General features: G+C 47.6%; 1 protein-coding gene across 1 annotated transcript in view; it reads right to left on the bottom strand.

Moving 5' to 3' along the window:
* Positions 1-22646, bottom strand: part of MCTP2 (multiple C2 domains, transmembrane 2) — a 225126-nt gene that overhangs the window by 178711 nt on the left and 23769 nt on the right. Inside the window, exons 2-3 of the mRNA XM_015414496.1 lie at positions 7817-8354; positions 1884-1946 (exon numbers count right to left, since the gene is read on the bottom strand). Coding sequence (XP_015269982.1) covers positions 1884-1946; positions 7817-8293 — 540 coding nt within the window. The 5' untranslated portion in view covers positions 8294-8354. The remainder of the gene's footprint in view (positions 1-1883; positions 1947-7816; positions 8355-22646) is intronic.

The following is a 22646-nucleotide window of genomic DNA, read 5'->3' as shown; positions in this document are numbered from 1 at the left end:
ACCTTCCACAGCCTGCAGTTCAGCGTCTTAACCACTTGAGCCACCGCAGCTCCTAAAAGAGAGGTGCAGGAGCTCATTTGCATACACCACACCCCCTGACAAAGGCAGGGCACCTGGGGAAGATCAGGCAGGGAACCCAGGCATGTTTAGAATGCCTTTGTTTCCCTTCCCTTCCCCAGATAGAATGCATTTCTTTCCCTTCCCTTGCCCAGATAGAATGCCCTTCTTTCCCTTCTCTTCCCCAGATAGAATGCCCTTCTTTCCCTTCCCTTGCCCAGATAGAATGCCCTTCTTTCCCTTCCCTTGCCCAGATAGAATGCCCTTCTTTCCCTTCCCCAGATAGAATGCCCTTCTTTCCCTTCCCTTCCCCAGATAGAATGCCCTTCTTTCCCTTCCCTTGCCCAGATAGAATGCCCTTCTTTCCCTTCCCTTCCCCAGATAGGATGCCCTTCTTTCCCTTCCCTTCCCCAGATAGAATGCCCTTCTTTCCCTTCCCTTCCCCCTCACTTTCAATCTTTAGGAGGCAGCTGAGGACAGTTTTATTTGAGACTGCATTTGATCAAAGCAGTCCTCAATTGTGATTTTAAAGTTTGGTTTTATGTTTTTGATGTAATCTATTTTACGAATTTTATCCTGTATGGAGAAAGGCAGCTAATAAATATTTAAATAATAATAGTGATCTAGGGAGAGTCACCCTCCAGGGCTGAATAGAGACACAGGACTCTTATCTCACTAGAGGTGCTAATTTTCTGCCCTCTGCTCTACTCCTGCTGATTACAGTGCACATTGTACCTCTGGACCGTGACTCTCGCCCTGACCTGGATAGCCCAGGCTAGCCCTATCCCGTCAGATCTCGGAAGCCAAGCAGGGTCAGCCTTGGCTTGCATTTGGATGGAATACCAGGGGTGTGACCAACGCTCCCTCTAAGCTGTGCAGTTTTGTGAGCAAAAATTCTACTTTGTGAGCTACTGGCATTAAAGTTGTGAGCGAGCGACTTGCCTACTGCATACATTAGTTTGCTCTGGAGCCCTCCTTCCTGAGCTGAGACAAAAATCTGCGAGCTAGAGGCTAAAAAACTGAGCTAGCGCACACTGATTCAGTTTAGAGGGAACACTGGGTGTGACAATGAGGCAGGCAGTAGCAAGCTACCTCTCTGAAATGTCTCTTGCCTTAAAAACAAGTCTAGCTCGTCACCTAGTGGTGCATAACGCTGAAGACCTAGAACTTCTGGCTGCCAGATGATCTTAGGATCTCCTGGCTATTCTACACAAAGTGGCAGATGGGAATTAATCATTTAATCCTGGCTCCCTTCTTTGCAACAGCCCTCCCACTTTCAGACTGGGATATAAGGACTCAGAGATCGCTGTTCCTACTCGGGTCTGAAGAAGGGAGCTTATTGGTCTCTAAAGTACTACTGGACTCAAATCTAGCTGTTCTGCTTCACAGGGTTGTTGTCACGACATTAAGACAGAGAATGGGAGAACAAGCGTGTAATGGGGTCAATGGTCTGTGCTTTCTTGCAAGTGCTTCATGGGAGGATATTTGCGATACCTGGATAGCCTCATCCTGTCAGCTCTGGGAAGCTAAGCAGGATCAGCCTTAGCTCGTATTTAGAAGATCGACCTCCAAGGAATACCAGGGCTGTGACCCAGAGGCAGGCAATGGCAAATGTCTCTTTCCTTCAAAACAAGTCTAGCTCGCCACCTAGTGGTGCATGATGCTAAAAGAGCTAGAACTTGTGGCTGCCAGACAATCTTAGGATCTCTGAGCTATTCGCCACGCAATGCCATGGATCATTATTGCAGAAATTTGCGATACCAAACCAAGCTCAGCCTTTGTTGTTCTGGGATGCATTTGGGGGGGGGGAGGAGAAAATCACTCACAGGAAGCTCTTCGTACAGCTGGGAGGAACACGAGGAGTCGAAGGTGGAACTTCCACAGGAACGCTGTCAAAAGCAAACAGACCCTTAGGCCACAGAAACTGCACAAACATCGTACCACGCTGCTGTCTGACAGGTTTCTGCCCAGGCAAAAACCAAGAGAGAGGCAGGGCAGAAGTTATTTTTATGGTGGCTCCCTTCCAAATGTGTACGACAGGGGGCATTTTATTTCTATATTTACATATTTCTTTTTGACCCTGCCTTCTGGTGACCCAACGTGGTTTACACCACTCCCCTTTCCTCCACGCTATCCTCACAACAACCCTGTGAGGTAGGTAAGGCTGAGAGTGGGCGACTGGCCCAAGGTCACCCAGACAGCTTCCATAGCAGAGCAGGGGATTCAGTCCAAAGCAGGCTTCAACACCTCGAGCAAAATCACCGGTGAGCCTCTGGGGCCTCCACATTATGCTCTAGGTTGTGCTGCATCTCTTGGCAAGAGAAAGGCAGTGTGGTATAGTGGTTAGAGTTAGCTTGATTTCTAACAATTGCTCTAAATTCTAAATGGATGCTAAGAATTTTTAATTGGTATTGTGATCAGGGGTCATTTCCTGTGGGAGCGCACAGGAGCTGAGCTCCGGCAGTAAGGAGCCCAGGAGGCGGGCACATGCAACAAGCCCCACCCCCTGCTCCCAGCAGCCCTCAGTCAGGCCACGAGGAGCAAGAAGCAGCCAGGTAAGTTGCAGAGCCCCCCCCCGGCCTGCCTTCAGGTACAAACTCTCCCTCCTCTGTGAGGGCAGATCTGCACGTCCCCCCCCCCCCCAATAGCTAGCAATCCAAAACAGTCCAATGGAGCCTGAGCGGTGGGTGTTGCCTTCTGACACACTTCCGGTGACGTCAAGGGGTGTGGCATATGCAAACGAGTTTGTCTACGAAATGACCCCTGATTGTGATTACTGTATTGTATTTCTTCCTGATGCTGCTCTTGGCGCTGTTTGCTAAGGCCATGAGGATGAGGATGAGGATGAGGATGAGGATGATGATGATGATGATGATGATGATGATGATGATGATGATGATGTGGTTAGAGTGTTGGATTAGGATCTGGGAGGCCCAGTTTCGAATCCCCACTCTGCTACAGAAGCTCGCTAGGTGACCTTGGGCCAGGCAAACACTCTCAGCCTAACCTACCTCAGAGGGCTGTTGTGAGGATAAAAACGGAGGAGAGAATGGCGCAAGCCACTTTGGGTTCCCACCGGGAAGAAAGGCAGGATGTAAAGGAAGTAAATAAATAAATAAGTCCAGCATGCAAACATCCCCCCCCCCTTCAAGACAGACATTTAAAGCACCAGCCAGCCAGCCCTGGGCCTCAGCGGCAGCCACATTCCTTCCGGCATCGAGAGCCCAAAAACTCATTTCTAGGAAATGTCAGCATCAACTGGGAACAAGAGATCACGATCAAGATTGTGCTGGGGGGGGCAACAGGGGGAGGGCTACTAGTGTTCTGGCCCCACTGCTCGGCCTCCTGATGGCACCTGGTCTTTTTGGCCACTGTGTGCCACAGAGTGTTGGACTGGATGGGCCATTGGCCTGATCCAACACTAGCTTCTCTGATGTTCTTATAGGAACTCTCGGTCTGGGGCAAGTGATGCTCTGTCATCTTGGTGCTGGGAGAGGGGCAACAGTGGGAGGGCTTCTAATGTCCTGGCCCCACTGGTGGACCTCCTGAGGGCCCCTGGTATTTTTGGCCACTGTGTGACACAGAGTGTTGGACTGGATGGGCCATTGGCCTGATCCAACACTGGCTTCTCTGATGTTCTTATATGGAGCAGAGGTCCACCAGTAGCTATTAGCCACATGGTATATAGATAGGAACACTCAGTCTGGGGAAGGTGATGTTCTGTTTGTTTTCTGGGGGTGGGGGGGGGGGGGGCAACAGTGGGAGGGCTTCTGGTGTCCTGGCCCCACTGGTGGACCTCCTGATGGCACCTGGTGTTTTCGGCCACTGTGAGACACAGAGTGTTGGATTGGAGGGGCCATTGGCCTGATCCAGCATTGGCTTCTCTTATGTTCTCTTATGTTCTTATGTTCTAAGTTTGCTGCACCTCCGGAGGGGCAGCCTTCCTAAGGCAGAGGTTCTTAAACTACCATTACTTGTCGGGTTGTCAACTTCCAGGTGGGGCCTGGAGATCTCCCACTATTACAGTTGATCTCCAAATGACCAGGATCAGTTCCCCTGGAGAAAATGGCTGCTTGGGAGGGTGCTTGTTTGCATGTTATAGTGAACCCATGTACATCTATTGGTAAGAAAAAGCCAGCGCATGTTCACTTTGCAATGGAAACCAAGGGCCGGTCTCTGGGTAAATGTGTGGCTTGTATCACACATTCAGCTGCACGTGCACTGAATGTAATATCAACACTACTCAACACGTGCATTAAAAAAAATCAAGTAACTATTGCACACAGATAGTATGTGCATTCACTGTAATGTTTAAATAGAGTTTCTGTTAGGCAACTACATTTTTCTCACAATGCAAGAACTCATGGGCACTCCATGAAATTGCGGAGCAGTCGGGTTAGAACAGATAAAAGGCAGTACTTCTTCACACAAAGAGGGATTAACACATGGAATTCCCTGCCACAGGAGGTGGTGGAGGCTACAAGCATGGATGGCTTCAAGAGAGAAATAGATAAGCATATGGAGCAGAGATCCATCAGTGGCTATGAGCCACAAGATATAGATAGGAACTCTCAGGCTGGGGCAAGTGATGCTCTGTATTCTTGGTGTTTGGGGTGGCAACAGTGGGTGTAGTGTCTGTTAATAGAGAGCGGCGCGGCTCGTTCTAGCCCTGAGGAGGCCCGCAATCACTACACACAACTACAGCGCAGTTCAGACCTGTGACACCTTTTATTCAGTAGTATCCACAATAATAACACAAGCCCCGACCTGCAGGGAAGAAGGCTTAAAAAACGGAGAGAGGGAGGAGTGCCTCTCTTAATCCTTTTCAGGTGTGTAGGAACGATACAACTCCATCTTAAAGAGATATACACCACAGTGGGAGGGCTTCTACTGTCCTGGCCCCACTGCTGGACCTCCTGATGGCACCTGGTCTTTTTGGCCACTGTGTGACACAAAGTGTTGGACTGGATGGGCCACTGGCCTGATCCAACATTGGCTTCTCTTATGTTCTTATAGGAACTCTCAGTCTGGGGCAAGGGATGCTCTGTATTCTTGGTGCTTGGGAAGGGGGGGCAACAGTGGGAGGGGCTTCTAGTGTCCTGGCCCCACGGCTGGACCTCCTGATGGCCCCTGGTATTTCTGGCCACTGTATGGCACAGTGTTGGACTGGATGGGCCATTGGCCTGATCCAACATTGGCTTCTCTTGTGTTCTTATAGGAACTCTCGGTCTGGGGCAAGGGATGCTCTGTATTCTTGGTGCTTGGGGGGGGGGGGTCAACAGTGGGAGGGCTTCTAGTGTCCTGGCCCCACTGCTGGACCTCCTGATGGCCCCTGGTGTTTTTGGCCACTGTGCGACACAGAGTGTTGGACTGGATGGGCCATTGGTCTGATCCAATATTGGCGTCTCTTGTGTTTTTATAGGAACTCTCGGTCTGTGGCAAGGAATGCTCTGTATTCTTGGTGCATGGGAAGGGGGGACAACTTTGGGAGGGGCTTCTAGTGTCCTGGGCCCACTGCTGGACCTCCTGATGGTACCTGGTATTTCTGGCCACTGTGTGACAGAATGTTGGACTAGATGGGCCATTGGCCGCCTGATCCAATACTGGCTTCTCTTATGTTCTTATGTTCTTATATGTGTCCATCTCAGTCTACATGAAGTACCAAAGTATTCTGAAGTGAGACACACAGTGAAGGGAAGACAGGAAGAACGGGTTACAGGGCTGCTCAGTACAAAATGGTTCACAAATAAATGATTAGGACTGTGGTCTATTGTGCTGCTGTGCACAGTTTATTGCAAGTAAGATTAGGGATGTGCACTTGATATAACTGTGCTGAAAATATATCCTGGAAATATTCAAGTAACAGTCTGTAGTTTCAAGTGTTTCTACTATTTTTTAGAAGTTTATTCTTTGCTGGTCATGTTGGATTTGTAGGTGGGTTCGATATTTGATGAATCCTCACGTTTTAGATTGAGATTCTCAAACTTCACATAGTTTCAGATTCTCAAGTTTTACATAAATTCAGATTCTTGGGTAAGCTTAGCAATGACTTGGCACAGCCTTTCTATTGGTGTCGTCTCGCACAGGGCTTATGACACCATTACTTCTGTGGGGCCTGTGCCTGGAACTCCATCCCACGGCTACCTTTTTAGGGTATGTTTGCTCTATCTAGACAAACATGCATAGAACCAGGCTGACTTATATACGATTTGAACCGGGGTAAGCCACACCCAACAAACAGATAACAACCAATCAGAATACGGAGCTTGGAACTAATGAGAGTGGTTCCCGCCGAAAACATAGGCTTCTCTGATTGGTTAGTTCTTCAATCCAAACTCTGCTCTGTTTTAATAGAACTTGTGCTTAAGCTAAACATTGCTTTATTACTTAAGACATAACAGGGAGATTCTCAGCTTTCACATTTTTGGGGGGTGGGAGGGTTTCCTCCATAGGAAACAACGTAGGACAGCTGGAGGCACCTTATTCTGAATTAGAATCAGAGTCCTTGGTCTGATTCACTTGAAATCCGAGGTTATTTAAAGGACAGGCACCAACAGCTCCCCTGCAATTTTGGTGCCAGGACTTTTAAAAATACCCCATAGCCCCTTGGAAAGATTCTCTATAGGGGATAAGGAAGCCAAAAAATATTAGAAACCCCCCCCCCAAATCCCTGAATCTGAATATTATATTGGTATCTAGAACCCAGGAATACTGATATTTTTCAGCTCCAATATACCCAAATCCAAAATATACTGGGACGGGGGTGCTGGTGTTTTTTGTTGGCTGGTTGTTGTTTTTTTGCTGCGTATGCCTAAGTAGAATCCTATTATGTAATTTCTGTACTGCTTCATGTGTTGTGTGAATATTTATGCGATGCTTCAGTTCTGCCTGGTGTTTCCAGACTTCTAAAATCCTAATCTATCGGTTACTGGATGTCCCTGTTTTGTCGACAGTACTGGCTCACTAAGTGCAATCTACCTTGAGTCCCCATGAGAAAAGCAGACTATTGATATAGTCAGGTAAATAAATAAAATTATGTTTTCAAGCCCCTTTTTGCATACCTGTAAGTCACGCTTAGATATTCTGGCTACAACAGCGGTTGCTTTAAGGGTTCCGGAAGACAATCTTTCCAAGCTGGAGAACGAAGTTTAAGTCCAGTGACACCTTTAAGACCAACAAAGTCTCATTTCGGGTATGAGCTTCCATGTACCTTGAATAAAACACGAAAGCTCCTACCTTGAATAAAGTTTTGTTGATCTTACAGGTGCCACTGGACTAAAATTTGTTCTACTGCTTCAGAACAGTATGGCTTCCCACTTGAATCTACCTTATGGGCTGAGTTAGGTTTAAAAAGGTAAAGGTAAAGGTTTCCCTTGCTTGAAAGCCAGTCGAATCTGACTCTAGGGTTGCGGTGCTCATCTCCGTTTCCAAGCCGAAGAGCCAGCGCTGTCCGAAGACGTTTCCGTGGTCATGTGGCCGCCATAACTAAACACCAAGGCGCACAGAATGCTGTTACCTTCCCACCAAAGTGGTACCTATTTATCTACTTGCAATTTCTTGCTTTCGAACTGCTAGGTTGGCAGGAGCTGGAACTAGAGATGGGAGCTCACTCCGTCATGCGGCACCCGGGTCTCAAACTGCTGAACTACCGACCTTCCACAGCCTGCAGTTCAGCGTCTTAACCACTTGAGCCACCGCAGCTCAAGTTTGGCTTTTAGTTAGGTTAGTTAGGTTTGGCGAACCTCAATTTCGCACTTACCTCCATGGCGTCTTCCGTGAGGTCGCTGCTGAAGCTGCTCCTTTGTAGCAGGTCAAAGAGCTCCTCGGAGGACTTCTGCTTCCCCTCTGACCCCAGCCCAGAAGCGGCAGGCCCCTCTGCTCCCCTCACCCCTATTTCCATGTGCACAGTCTCCCGATGACTCCACTGCCAATCCTCCCCGTCCTGTTTCAAAGAAGTGCTGCTGTCGTTCTGAACGAACATCTCCGTCGCGGCAAAACCACTCGGGAGGAACGCGGAGAGGGCTTGGGGACGCGAGCAACCAGTCTGTTCCTTGACAGCCACGTCAACGCTCAACATGTCAGGAACCGAGGAGCTGAGGCGCCGGTCGAAGGGGTGCTTCTGCCTCGCCGCCGTCATTTTGGAGTTCTTCCTAGTCCTCCTGATGCTGAGGTTGTGTAACAGAGGCTTCGTTTTCTGCTTCAGCGATTCCCAGACGGAGGATTTCTCCAGATCCATAATCAAATCGAGCTCCCCGCAGCCCGGGGGTACTGCTGCCTTCGAGTCCACTCACCAACTTCTAAGGATGAAAAAGCATAGTGGAGAGGAAACTCAGGCAAGCATCATGGAGAGGTATACTGTCAGATCTTATATCAGGGCTCGAACAGATATTCTGAATGGGTTCTCAAGGGGGAAAAAAAGACTGCATTACTAATTCCTCCCAGGTTTGTTTGCTTTTTTAATCATGGGCAAATGTTATTCTTCTCGGAAGGAAATAAAGGACGGTCCACAATCCCAGCACAAGTCCTGAGTGTAAAAATAGTCAGGGGGAGCTATTTTGATAGCCTCCAGGAGGCAACCCAAGGGGAATTCTGCAAAGTGACAAACAGGTTCCACTTAATAGCTGCTAAGAATTGCTCTCTGGAGTGATCAATCTCTCTTGGGTGATTCACAGACTGGGGGCTGGACAGAGACACGGAGTTGGCACACAAAACGTAACGCGTATACACCAGGAGCCGGCACTTTTTCTATAATCAAGTGCGAGAGGTCTACAAAGAGCCAGTCTGAGTAAGTCCATTTCCCTAAATGAAAACTGTACAATTTAACCTGACTGACGGGTCATTTCCTGCAGGAGCGCACAGGAGCTAAGCTCTGGCAGTAAAGGGTCCAGGGGGCGGGCACATGCAACAAGCCCCACACCCTGCTCCCAGCAGCCCTCAGTCAGAGCAAGAAGCAGCCAGGTAAGTTGCAAAGCCCCCCCCCCCAGTCCAAAACAATCCAGTGGCACCTTTAAGACCAAGTTTTATTCAGGTACAAGCTCTGCTTCCTCTGCAAGGAGAGATCTGCACGTTCCCCCACCCCCCAATAGCTAGCAATCCAAAACAGTCCAGTGGTGCCTTCTGACACACTTCCAGTGATGTCAGGGAGTGTGGCATATGCAAATAAATTATGCTAATTAGTTATGCTAATGAGCTCCTGCACCTCTTTTTCTATGAAATGACCCCTGCGTGACTGATAACTGACATGTTGATTTAACAATCCAGGAAGTTTGCGACGTAGCCAAAAGCACTTGCTACGAGTCTTCTGGTAGGAAGAGGCACGCATGAAGTCTTGCAATAAGTCATAAATGTAGCTAGGAACACCGTGTGCAATTGGTTAAGTGCACTGGCATAAATCTGTGCATGGTTCACATTTGCTTGGCGTGCACATGTTCACCTCTATCATCTCGTTTTCTGCAGAACTTCCCTAAGAAGCCTTTGAGTCCCATAAAAATATCAGCCAGCCAGCCCCTTCCTATTCTGGTTATTCCAGCACAGAGTTCTCCAACGTGGTGCCCGTGGACCCCGCAGCACCTGTCAAATATTTTACAGAAGTGGGCGTGGTTAGATTGGGCTTATCTGACTGGCTGTGAAGATTAAAATAACCAAAGTGTTGGTTTCATTCTCTCTCTCTCTCTCTCTTTCCCAGGGTATTTTTAAAAATTAGTCTGTTAAACACCCTTTAGTCTGTTAAATACTCATCCTCTACCTCTATGTATAGACTGGTAACTTCCACTTCAATGTATCTGAAGAAGAGTGCATGCACACGAAAGCTTATACCCAGATAAAAAAAACTTTGGTGTCACTGGACTTAAAGGTCAAACAAAGGTTAGTGAAGAAGAGGGCCAATATCTATCAATATCTATCTAATAAAAGTGGGAAAAGATACATGTATTTATTAATAACAAATTTAAAACATATACAGGGGCCCATTTACAACAATTATATATAATAATAGGCCAAATAGGCCTTCCTTTACTTGTGAATACTGTGGCAACACAATCAAAGAAGAAAATTTTTGGACCACAAGTCTACTTTATAATCACTGGGCTAGTGATAGCACTTTAAAGGCCTTATGTGCATATTGACCCCGTGCCTGGTGATTTTATTTTTGAACAATTTACTTTATGGTCCTTATTAAATTTATACTTTGTATGTATTCTTGATTGTGTGTGTGTGAATATATGTATTAGCCATTTTGCCACATATATATGACCTCTGAGGAAGGCCTATTTGGCTGAAACGCATAAGGTCAAGCTTTTAAGCCCCTGGTATTGTAAAGTTTTATATATAATTTTTGTAAATGGGCCCCTGTATATGTTTTAAATTTGTTATTAATAAATACATGTATTTTTTTCCACTTTTATTAGATAGGTTTCAATATTGGCCCTCGTGGGCACTCCATGAAACTGCAGAGCGGTCGGGTTAGAACGGATAAAAGGAAGTACTTCTTCACCCAAAGAGTGATTAACACATGGAATTCACTGCCACAGGAAGTGGTGGGTGCTACAAGCATGGACGGCTTCAAAAGGGAATTAGATAAGCATATGGAGCAGAGGTCCATCAGTGGCTATTAGCCACAAGGTATAGCTAGGGGCTCTGGGGCAAGTGATGCTCTGTCTTCTTGGTGCCTGGGGGGGGGGGGTCAACAGTGGGAGGGCTTCTAATGTCCTGCCCCCACTGCTGGACCTCCTGATGGCACCGGTATTTCTGGCCACTGTATGACACAGAGTGTTGGACTGGATGGGCCTTTGGCCTGATCCAACATTGGCGTCTCTTATGTTCTTATGTCTTCACTAACCTTTGTTTGGTTCTGGATTCTATTGTTAGGTTCAGTTTTTTCCCCTTTTTATTTCTACTGGACTTAAAGGTGCCATTGGACTCAAACTTTGTTCTGCTGCTTCAGACCAGCACGGCTACCCACCTGAATCTATGCACATACCTGTACACACAACATACCCTAAGAAAAAGTTGAGGAGGGCATGGGAAAGTCAGTCAACCTCAGACCTAACCTTCCATTGGGGAGGGGCTGTGGCTCAGTGGTAGAGCCTCTGGCCTGCAGAAGGTCCCAGGGTCAATCCCCAGCATCTCCGTTTAAAAACAGATCAGGCAGTAGGTGATGTGAAAGACCTCTACCAAGAGTCAGGCAACATATGTTGGTAAACATATGAAGCAATTAGGAAAAGATAAAACAAAGCTAAACAGAAGTGGAAAAAATATATAAGTGGGTTTTACGAAAGTAAGTTCTGATTGACAAATGTATGAAATGGACTCTTGTAGTTTATGTTTTGTGAATGTCATTTACGTCTTGTGTATGTATGATTCGGACATTGTAATCTGGGAGAACCGGGTTTGACTCCCCACTCCTCCACTTGCAGCTGCTGGATGACCTTGGGCAAGCCATAGTTCTGGCAGAGCTGTTCTTGAAAAGATCAGTTTCTGTCAGAGCTCTCTCAGCCCCATCTCCCTCACAGGGTGTCTGTTGTGGGGAGGGGAAGGGGAAGGAGTTTGTAAGCCCCTCTGAGACTCCAAGTGAAAGGCGGGATATAAATCCAATCCCCTCCTTCTCTTTTTCCTCTCTTCCTCCTCCTCCTCCTCCTCCCAACAAGAAATCCCTATAGTTATAGATGATTTAAGAGTCCAGTAGTGGTTAAGATGCTGAACTGCAGGCTGTGGAAGGTCAGTAGTTCAGCAGTTTGAGACCCGGATGCCGCATGACGGAGTGAGCTCCTGTCTCTAGTTCCAGCTCCTGCCAACCTAGAAGTTCGAAAGCAAGAAATTGCAAGTAGATAAATAGGTACCACTTTGGTGGGAAGGTAACAGCGTTCCGTGCGCCTCAGTGTTTAGTCATGCCGGCCACATGACCATGGAAACGTCTTCAGACAGCGCTGGCTCTTTGGCTTTGAAACGGAGATGAGCACCGCAACCCTAGAGTCGGACTCGACTGGCTTTTGAGCAAGAGAACCTTTACCTTTACCTTTAAAACCTAGAAGCTAGCTACTGTGTTGCATATCTTCTTATCCTGGGAAGGTTGTGCTCATTCCTATACACTGAATCTATTGTATTGTATCAACTTAAGCCTCAGTTAAGATTTGTGATTTATATCGTTGTGACAAGTGTTACTGGAGTATATTAGTAACAATGAATGTTAGCATTCAATAAAATATTACTTTAGAAAAACACTACCAAAAAAAGAGGGCTTTGAAGAGTCTGTCACTTGGACTGAACTGTGCTACAAATGTGGGGAGGGGGGGAGAGGTCAATATTCACGGGCTGAACCCTCCGGGTCTCTGTAAGTTGCCCTTATCTTAGACACGGAGATCTAAAATCTTGCACAAGCATGGCAGCATCTGAGGGGGGAAAGGACCATGTCTCTGTGAGTGTTTTTGTTTGTTTTGTTTTAATGAATGCACAAAGCTGACTTGTCTCCAGGTAGATCATTGGTCTAGCAAGGCCAACATGGTCTAGGCTAACTTGCAGGCCCGTAGGCAAGATTTTGTGGCTTTGGGGACAGTTTTTCTTCCAGGTGGGGCTGAAGTTCTTAGTGTAGAAAGAAAAGCCATTTAGCCAAATAGAAAGCTGTGACCAGAATAGACCTCTACATTGCAAGCTGTTGGCCACTTTAGAGGACAGTTCTCAGCTGCTGCAAGTTAATCACTTCTGCCGCCTAAGCAACTATTATGAGAACAAGCCGGCAGGTGGGGGATGCTGACTTCTGTAGTCAAGAAAGCTAACACTGAGGCAGAAAAATTGTCTTAAAGGAGACCAGTTTCTTGACACAGAGTTACAAGGGATCCTAGAGGTCACCTACTCCAACCCCCTTGCTCAGTGTGGGAATTAGTCAACTACAGCACCCCACACTGCTTAAAGGAGCATGCACCTTTAAAAATGTTTTTAAATGATTGAAAAAAGCATTTACAGGAGAAATCCTTGTGGGGATGGCGCCGTCAAAAGCCCCACGGTAGCTACAGGCCTGCTGACGTGTAGTCACCCTCCATGTTCTCCAGTGGAGGTCCTTCCCATCACCCACTGTCAGATCCTTCAGTTGGAAGGGTGCCAGAAATTTCTGCATGCAAAGCAGTTGCTCTGCCACCAAGCTACAACCCCTTCCCTACTCTCCTGGACTAAGCTCCCTCAGGTCTCCCACACTCTTCCCCAAGCTCACTTTTAGAGACACCCCAAAAGCACCACCACTGGCTTGATTGCAATATCGCACTATTTAATAGCTCCCTCCAACAGAGAACAAGAAAAGAACCAACAGCACTGAAGTGTAGTGGGTTAGACGCATGTAGAAGCCACTGAGACGGATGCAGTGATCAGCCTGGTTTACTGGTACACAACAAAGACAAAGACTAACGGCCGGCTGGCCAACTATATACACACCTGGGGACACACCTCCTAGGTCCCGTTGGTGGGTTTAAATCTCCCACCACGGTCCTATTGGTTCCCAAGTGGAGAGACTAGGAGCCTAGTCCCCATTGTTCTGGGGCCATAACAAGCACACAGAGATAAAGAAATTAAGTGGCTCCAGGCTCAGATGAGCCCAAAGCTCACCCCGAAACTTACCCCCCCCATTTCCTATTGAAGAAGAAGTAGAAGAGATGGGATTTATACCCTGCTCTTCACTTGGAGTCTCAGAGGGGCTTACAAACTCCTTTCCCTTCCCCTCCCCACAACAGACACCCTGTGAGGTGGGTGGGGCTGAGAGAACTCTGACACAAACTGCTCTTTTTCAAGGACAGCTGTGCCAGAGCTTGTGACTGACCCAAGGTCACATCAGCAGGTGCAAGTGGAGGAGTGGGGAACCAAACCCGGTTCTCCCAGATTAGACTCCGCACACTTAACCACTACACCAAACTGGAGAAGGAGGAGGAGGAGACTGGATTTATACCCCGCCCTTCACTCGGAGTATCAGAGCAGCTTACAAACTCCTTTCCCTTTCCCTCCCCACAACAGACACCCTGTGAGGTACGTGGGGCTGAAAGAGCTCTTTCCAGAACTGTCCTTGAGAGAAAAGCTCTTTCAGAACTATGGCTTGCCCAAGGACATGCCAGCAGCTGCATGTGTAGGAATGGGGAATCAAACCCGGTTCTCCCAGATTAGAGTCCGCACAGGTAACCACTACCCCAAACCACTACTATTAGTGAAATGTGTACAAAAGACCCACATGGGGCACTCTTCTGGAGGTGGAGAGCACTTTTACACACAGAGAATCAACCTTTCGAAAGGAATGTTGACGTGCGCTTCCAGGTTTAGCTCAGGGGAAAATGCAAAAAAGTCCCGCAGTTATCGGAAGATGTTTTCCGACAGGCTAAGTTCATAATGCCAACGACTGTCTCCTCCTACCGCTTCTCACGCCGTGGCAAATTCTTTGTGAAGTTTGTTCTCTAAATATTATTTCAAACAGGAAGGCCGTTTCCTTCCAAGACTCGGCCACCATGGAAAACAACGTACCCGAGCTCTTCTCGAAACCAGCCTCAGGCCAGAGTCGGGAAAGGCAGCCATGGTTACCACATCCTGGGGGAGGGAGGGGGACGACTTCACAACATCACAAGGACGCATATAACACCTTCTTCCCCTGCCCACAAAAAGAAACTTGATATTTCATGAAGTGGAAAAGAACAGTAAGAGACAGTTGCGTCCCATGGTCCCTCTAAGCTGCAGCGTCTTGTGAGCAAAAATTCTACTTGGTGAGCTGCTGGCATTAATGTTGTGAGCAAGCCATTTGGCTGCTGCATAAACTAGTTTGCTCTGGAGGCATCCTTCCTGAGCTAAGACAAAAATGTGAGAGCTGGAGGCTAAAAAACTGTGAGTTAGCTCACACTAACTCGGCTTAGAGGGAACACTGGACTCGCATCTATTTCACAGACTTTATATTTTTATACATACGTCTAACGCCATGGTGTGTTCAGGCAAGCATGGATGAAGATTTGTTTCAGCACATGCAAAGGGTTGAACGGACCGTGAAATTTCAATGTCCCTTTTGCATGATAAAAATCCCATGCAAACAAGAAGCAGCTCGGAAAGGGTCTACCCCTTCTAGGGTTGCCAACTCCAGGCTGGCAAATTCGCGGAGATTTGGGGAAAGACCTTGGGGAGGGCAGAGAGATTGGAGGGAACTCGGAGGGGGTGTGATGCAACAGAGCCCCACCCACTGAATCTGCCATTTTCCTCCAAGTGAACTGATCTCTACACTCTGAAGAGGAATTGTGGTTCTGGGAGAATTCCAGGCCTGCTGTGGTTTGGGAAATACCTGCAGATTTGGGGGTGGAGCCTGAGGTGATCTATCTGCCTGGAGATCCGTTGGAGAGCCACTTTGGTGTAGTGGTTAGGAGCGCGGACTCTAATCTGGGAGAACCGGGTTTGATTCCCCTCTCCTCCACATGCAGCTGCCGGTGTGACCTTGGGTCAGTCACAAGTTCTTTCAGAGCTGTTCTCTCAGGAGCAGTTCTCTCAGAGATCTCTCAGTGCCACTTACCTCACGGGGTGTCTGCTGTGGGGAGGGGGAGGGAAAGGAGATTGTAAACCGCTCTGAGACTCTTTCGGATAGTGAAGAGCAGGGTATAAATCTAATCTCTTCTTCTTCTTGTAACAGTGGGAGCTCTCCAGCCTGGAGGTTGGCAAACCTAACCTGGAGGTTGGCATATCCCTAACTTGAATCCTATGTTTCTGACCACGAGCGGCAAATCTTGAAAATTCCTTACCCAGCAGGGAAAGCAAAGATTTATCTGGCTATTACACTCCTAAATCATACTGCCTTAAGATGATGGAGAAATAAGCAGTGTCATTTTCTGTTATCTCTAATGTCCACGTGTTGTGTTGTGTTTTAGTCAAAGGGATGGAGCGGTTCGAAGTGTTTCAGAGAAGAGCTGTAAAGAGAGACGGGCGTTTATGCAAAGATACAAAAGGATTCTGCCACCAGCCCGTGAAGACTGAACTCGGCAGACAAATAACTGGGAGGGCCGCACGCAAAGCAAGGCAAAACCTTTTGCAAATGCCCAGCAGGACACTTGATGACTCATTTGTTTCCCTCTACCTGGCTCAAACCATCTCCAGGCCAGATAATGAAACTGAAGCTCAAATACTTTGGCCACCCAATGAGAAGGGAGCACTCCCTGGAGAAGACCCTGATGCTGGGAAAGACTGAAGGTCAAAGAAGACGGGGACGGCAAAGGATGAGATGGTTAGACAGTGTCATCGATGCAACGAACATGAAATTGAGCCAACTTCAGAGGATGGCGGAAGACAGGAGGGCCTGGCGGGATCTGGTCCATGAGGTCGCAAAGAGTCGGACTCGACTGTGCAATTGAACAACAACAAGTCGATTCATAGTCATCACTTTCTCTTTTTTTACCGGAAGTGACACAAACCCGTTGGTGCAATGTTGACATGCTGTTTCCCACCCTAAGTCCTTCCTGGGGTTGCCAGGCAACCCCACCTAGAATAAACAGGATGGGGTGAGACCTACCGGGACCTGAGTTACTCAAACAAGTGAAGTTTCCTCAGTGTTGCCAGACTCCAGGCGGCACCTGGAGATCTCCCACTATTACAACTGATCAGACGACCAAGAACAGTTCCCCTGGAGGAGCTAGGAGTTTCAGAAGGCGGACTCTATGGCAGCGAGGCCCCTCCCCAAACCCCGCCCTCCTCAGGCCCCACCCCCCAAATCTCCAGGTATTTCCCAACCCAGAGCTGGCAACCTTGTTTCCTACCTCCAAGGTGTCTAGGGGGGGGGGAAAGAAAAGGTAGCTAGGAAAAGCAAGGGTTTCATAATCTGGAGAAGAGTCTGATAAGATGCACACAGAGAGCATTTGATTTCCAGAAGATTAAACAGACATCTCTCTGCTACACTCTCACGATGACGGTGGTAACGGGAATCTGATTAAGGTTGTCCGTACGGAAATAAAGCCAGGGAGGTGAACTCTCCGTTAGTAGTTCAGACTTGGGTCAGCTGGTTAAATCCCTTGAGTTCAAATGAGGGAATCTAAGTAGGAATGCCAGCCTCCTGGTGGGGTGAAGAGAGTCCCAAAATACTCGCACTTAGGGGTATCCAATGAAGCTGATGGGCAGTAGGTTCAGGATGGAAAAAAGGAAATACTACTTTACACAGGGAGTGATCAAAATGTGGCATTTGCTGTCAGAGGATGTTGTGATGGCCACTTTCCAAGGGGATTAGATAGATTCATGGAGGACAAGTCTATCAATGGCTACTAGCCAGGGTGGCTGAGGGGAACCTCCACATTCAGAGGCACTAAACCTCTGAATCCCAGAGCCAGGAGGCAACATTAGGGGAAGGACCCAGCCTCTACGCCCTGTTGTTGGTCTTCCAGAGGAACTGGTTGGCCACTCTGTGAGACAGGTCGCTGGGCTAGATGGACCCCAGGCAGGGCTGGCTCGAGGTGTTTCTGCGCCCTAGGCGAGGCTGCCTTGGGGTGCAGATGCCAACCTCCCGGTGGGGCCTGGCGGCGGGGGGGGGGGAGGCACAGCTCGGCGCCCCATCCAGGGCCCAGCACTCTAGGCGAATGCCTAGTTTGCCTAGTGGGTGAGCCGGCCCTGACCCCAGGTCTGATCCAGCAGGGCTCTTCTGATGTTGGGTGAAAGTCAAGTAAACCTATCTGAAACTTGAGAGCCCATTTGAGTTATGGCTTGAAGAAAGGGAAGAGGCATGTCGATTCGTGTGTGGGTTGTGGAATGCACTTTTTCATCACCTTTCTCTTGAAATTCAAATCAAAACAGCTGCTATCACATTTCTTGTTCGGAAACTACTCCAATGCACTGTGTTTCTTAAGAAAGGAGGTGGTAAATCTTTTGTTTCTCTGCACCGTTTGGCACAAGGAAAGAGGGATATTCTGGAACCTGTGAGCGTGCAGGCAGATGCCAAACCCCATCTTAACCTGCCATCATCAAACAGTACGCATTTTTGACTTGGAGAGGAAAGATCATGTTTCTTGCCAAACACCCGGATACAACAATTGTGGGGCAGACGTCATTTTCTTAAGAAACATTCCTTAAAAGATTTAGCAACCCCTGGCTGCACCCACAGCTCCTCCAGTCCTGAAAGAAAAGGCACTTGCTTCAAAGCAGCACATTTTTAATTTGTGCGCCGTGTTCCTCTTCTGCCAAAGGGCAGGAAGGCGGAGGGAGTCTTAACTTCCTCTTACAAATTCCATTATGCAACGGAGAGAGGCTTTCAAGTATTCTCAAAGCAACCATCCTTACACAACCAGTGCTGTGGCCTGACCCTGACACTACCAAGGAATCCAGGGCCTCAGGGAGAGAATTTACCATCACCAACCACCCCGCCCGCACGTCACCGCCAGTCCCACCATCAGGACAATGGACCAGCTTGTTACAGGAAGCCAGTTTGGGGCACCGGGAAAGAGCAGCGGCTTCTGGATTATTTTTATCATGTTCCTACGGCCATGTTGGAATCCTGCCAGCATGAGCCAGAGTGCTGTAGTGGTCAAACTGTTGGACTTTGGACCCGAAGTATCTGACGAAGTGTGCCTTGCATCATTGTAGGTTTCCAGCTTACAGATGCACACCTGAACAGCATACTCAGGATTGCAACAGGACAGACATTTTGATGCAGTGATTCAGAGCAAGAGGTGTCAGTTATCAGACACTGTTGAATAAACACAATATTGCAAGAGTGCTAATGTTCTGAGCATGTTTTTATTTTAAGTAAAACAAAACCCTTTGTGTCTGTGTCCTTTATAAAGTTTATCTCTCCGCTACCTGGCATCACATTTTATGACACACGTGGCCCGGCCCAACAAGGTCTCATTTATGTCAGATCCGGACCTCTTAACAAATGAGTTTGACACCCCTGCTCTAAAGACTAGGATGCAGTTGAAACCAGAGTCTTTTAGGGTTAAGACTTAATGGACAACCAGTTGGAAAGAAGTCATGGAGTTTTGTTTTTGTATATGACTACAGCAGCGAGAATGGTTTACGCACAGAAATGGAAATGGCTGACAATACCTACAGTAGAAGAATGGTTGGAGAAGGTGTTGGACTTTGCAGCTATGGCTAAACTTATAGTATTGGTTAGGGAAAATACAATTTCTTCATTTAATAAGGACTGGAAACCCCTCATTGACTTCTTACATGAAAAAAAGATAAGGATGACTTGATGATTTGTGTTTTTTCTGAATAAGAAACTTTTTAAAGGGGAAATAAGAAAAGAGAGAGAGTTGTTTGTATGAATAAGCAAGGAAAATTTTGTTATCAAAATTATATTTGTGGTAGGGGAAAAAAACAAAAGTCTTTTATGTTTCCTTTCTCCTTTCTTTATGTCTGTTTTGTTTTTTATGTTGATGTTTATGTATGGTTTTAAGGGTTTTTTTGGATGTCTCCTAGTTTCATTCCTCTAATTAAAAATTAAGTCCTGAAGAAGTCCTGGCAATGCCACTGTGTGGTGTAGTAGCTAGAATGAAGGACTGTGATCAGGGAGACCCAGGTTCGAATCCCCACTCCGGCATGAAAGCTTGCTGGGTGACCTTGGGCCAGTCACTCACTCTCAGCCTCACCTACTTCACAGGGTTAGCCCTGCAGACCTAAGCGATTCTTGTAGATGCGGATGGAGTGGGTCAGGTTGGTGTTGTGGTTAGAGTGTCGGACTAGGATGTGAAAGGTAAAGGTTTCCCTTGCTCGAAAGCCAGTCGAATCCGACTCTAGGGGGTGGTGCTTATCTCTGTTTCCAAGCCAAAGAGCCAGCGCTGTCCGAAGACGTTTCCATGATCATGTGGCCGGCATGACTAAACACCAAGGTGCACGGAACGCTGCTACCTTCCCACCGAAGTGATACCTATTTATCCACAACCCTAGAGTCGGATTCGACTGGCTTTCGAGCAAGGGAACCTTTACCTTTACCTTTACTTTACTTATTTAGAGTCCAGTGGGTAGCCGTGTTGGTCTGAAGCAACAGAACAAAGTTCGAGCCCAGTGGCACCTTGAAGACCAACAAAGATTAATTCTGGGGATGAGCTTTCGTGTGCTACTTAGTTACTTATTTACTTACTCTCTTTACACCCCACCTTTCTCCCCAACGGGGACCCCGAGTGGCTTACATCAGTTTTCTCCATTCTATCCTCACAACAACCCTGCGAGGTAGATTAGTCTGAGGGAGTTTGATTGGCTCAAGGTCCCCCAAAAGGTAGCTTCCATGGCAGAGCGGGATCAAGCTCTTCTAGATCCTAGTCTAATACTCTAACCACTCCCACACCCTGTTTTTTCCCCTATGCCATGGTGTGCTACAAAAATGCGGGGGGGGGGGGGGGGGGGGGGTAGAGGCAGGGAAAGACTGCCCGGGCACATGGGGAACACTCTTTTCACTACGGCCATCACAAAGTCTGAAGATGGCCTTGGAACTGAACCCAAGGACAAATCACCTGACCGCTCCACCCTCCCCCTGGTACTCCCGAGCCTAAAAGAGGTCAATTAAGAGAACAGCCAAATCAAACAAGCATTTGTTCAAGGTAGCATTTGCCTGCTTGTCCTTGAAATCGAACACAGCCCCACTTAACACTTGGAGACTGGGCTGCTTTAACCCTTTGACAACTCTTCAAAAGCAGAGAGTCAAGAGACAGCATGGCACGGTGGTTACAGGGGAAATTTGGACCCGGCTCTCCCAAACCTACAGTTACCAACTCTGGGTTGGGAAATACCTGGAGATTTAAGGGGGAAGGCAGGGTTTGGGGTGGGGAGGAACTTCAGCAAGGTATAGTGCCATAGAGAGTCCACCCTCCAAAGTAGCCATTCTCTCCAGGGGAGGTGATCTCTGGAGACCAGTAGTAATTCCAGGAGGTCACCAGGCCCCACCTGGAGGCGGGCAACCCTACCCAAGCCCTATTCTGCCAAAAAAGCAACCTCGAGCCTGTCACTCATTCTCAGCCTAACCTAGCTCTCATGTTGTTGCTAAGGTTGCCAATCTCCAGGTGGGTCCTGGAGAACTCCCATTTTTACAACTGATCTCCAGATGACTGAGATCAGTTCCCCCGGAGAAAATGGCTGCTTTGGAGGGTGGACTCTATATGGCAGGGGGTGTCAAACATACGGCCCAGGGGCCGGATTAGGCCCCCGGAGGGCTTCTACCAGGCCCGCAGTGGAACTGGCCACCTCCCGCTTCCAGTTCTGCTGCTGCCTGCATCATAGTTTGCTTCACCAGACTCTCTTAATCACTCGGCCATTTCATGTTTTAACCTGGGTCCTAGACTCAGAACTCTGAGCAGGAGAGCTCTGCGGTGAATGTCAATAAGTCAAAAGTAGGTTTGCAGTTTACAGAGCTGATGTTTTAAGCATGTTTTTATTGTAAGTAAAAAAAAACCACCACCTTTGTGTTTGTGTCCTTTACATTTTATGACCCACACGGCCTGACCCAACAAGATCCCATTTATGTCACACCCGGCCCTCGTAACAAATGAGTTTGACACCCCTGCTCTATGGCATCATAGCATGCTAAGGTCCCTCCACTTCCCAAGCCTCGCCCCCTTCCAGGATCCAACCCCAGAATCTCCAGATGTCTCCCAACCCAGAGTTGCCAACCCTATTTGTTACCATGAGGACAGAAATACAAGATGGAAGGAAATGAATTTGTAATCTGCTTTGGGGGCCCAGCAGGGAGAAAAGCAGGGCCCAAATACCTAAATAAGGCTGTGGTCACACACACTAAATAGTCCACTTTCAATCCACATGCAATGACTTTTCCAACTGGATCTTTGCTGTGTGAACTGGCAAGATCCAATTCGAAAGAGCTGGCAAGATCCAATTCGAAAGTGGACTGAAAGTGGATTATTTAGTGCTAGGGTGTCAAACATGCGGCCCGGGGGCTGGATCAGGCCCCCAGAGGGCTTCTATCAGGCCCGCAGTGGAACTGGCTGTTTTCTGCTGCTGCTTCAAGTTCTGCTGCTGCGTCGTCGTCGTAGGTTTGCAGCTTACAGATACACACCTGAACAGCATACGCACGATTGCAACAGCACAGACATTTTGATGCAAAAATTCAGAGGAAGAGGTGTCAGTTAAATAAAATGACACTGTTAAATAAACAAAATGTTGCAAAAGTGCTGATGTTTTAAGCATGATGTTATTTTAAGTAAAACAAAAACCTTTGTGTCTGTGTCCTTTATAATGTTTATATCTCCACTACCTGCCATTATTTATTTATTTATTTATCGTATTTATACCCCGCCCTCCCCGTGAGCTCATTACATTTTATGACACACATGGCCCAGCCCAACAAGGTCTCATTTATGTCAGATCCAGCCTTCATAACAAATGAGTTTGACACCCCTGATTTAGAGCGTGTGTGTGACTGCAACCTAAATATGAAAGGGACAAGTTGGCCCTTTATTTAGCCCCCTTTCACACACACACACACACACACACACACACACATATAACAGTTTCTCTTCTCTCTTTGCTGTTTAGGATTTTTTTTAAAGACTTCAAGATGGAAAGGTCGTCAAAATCACTTCCCTTCTAACAACTGAGAAACAGAGGGAATTTTAGCCTGCATAGCTTTTTCTTCCTCCAAGCCAAGCTGAGCTGACCAA

This window comes from Gekko japonicus, unplaced genomic scaffold, assembly GCF_001447785.1.
Source record: "Gekko japonicus isolate JY-2015 unplaced genomic scaffold, Gekko_japonicus_V1.1 scaffold324, whole genome shotgun sequence".
NCBI lineage: Eukaryota > Metazoa > Chordata > Lepidosauria > Squamata > Gekkonidae > Gekko > Gekko japonicus.
The sequence above is the reverse complement of the archived record's forward strand: the minus strand, read 5'-3'. Positions and strand labels throughout refer to the sequence as shown.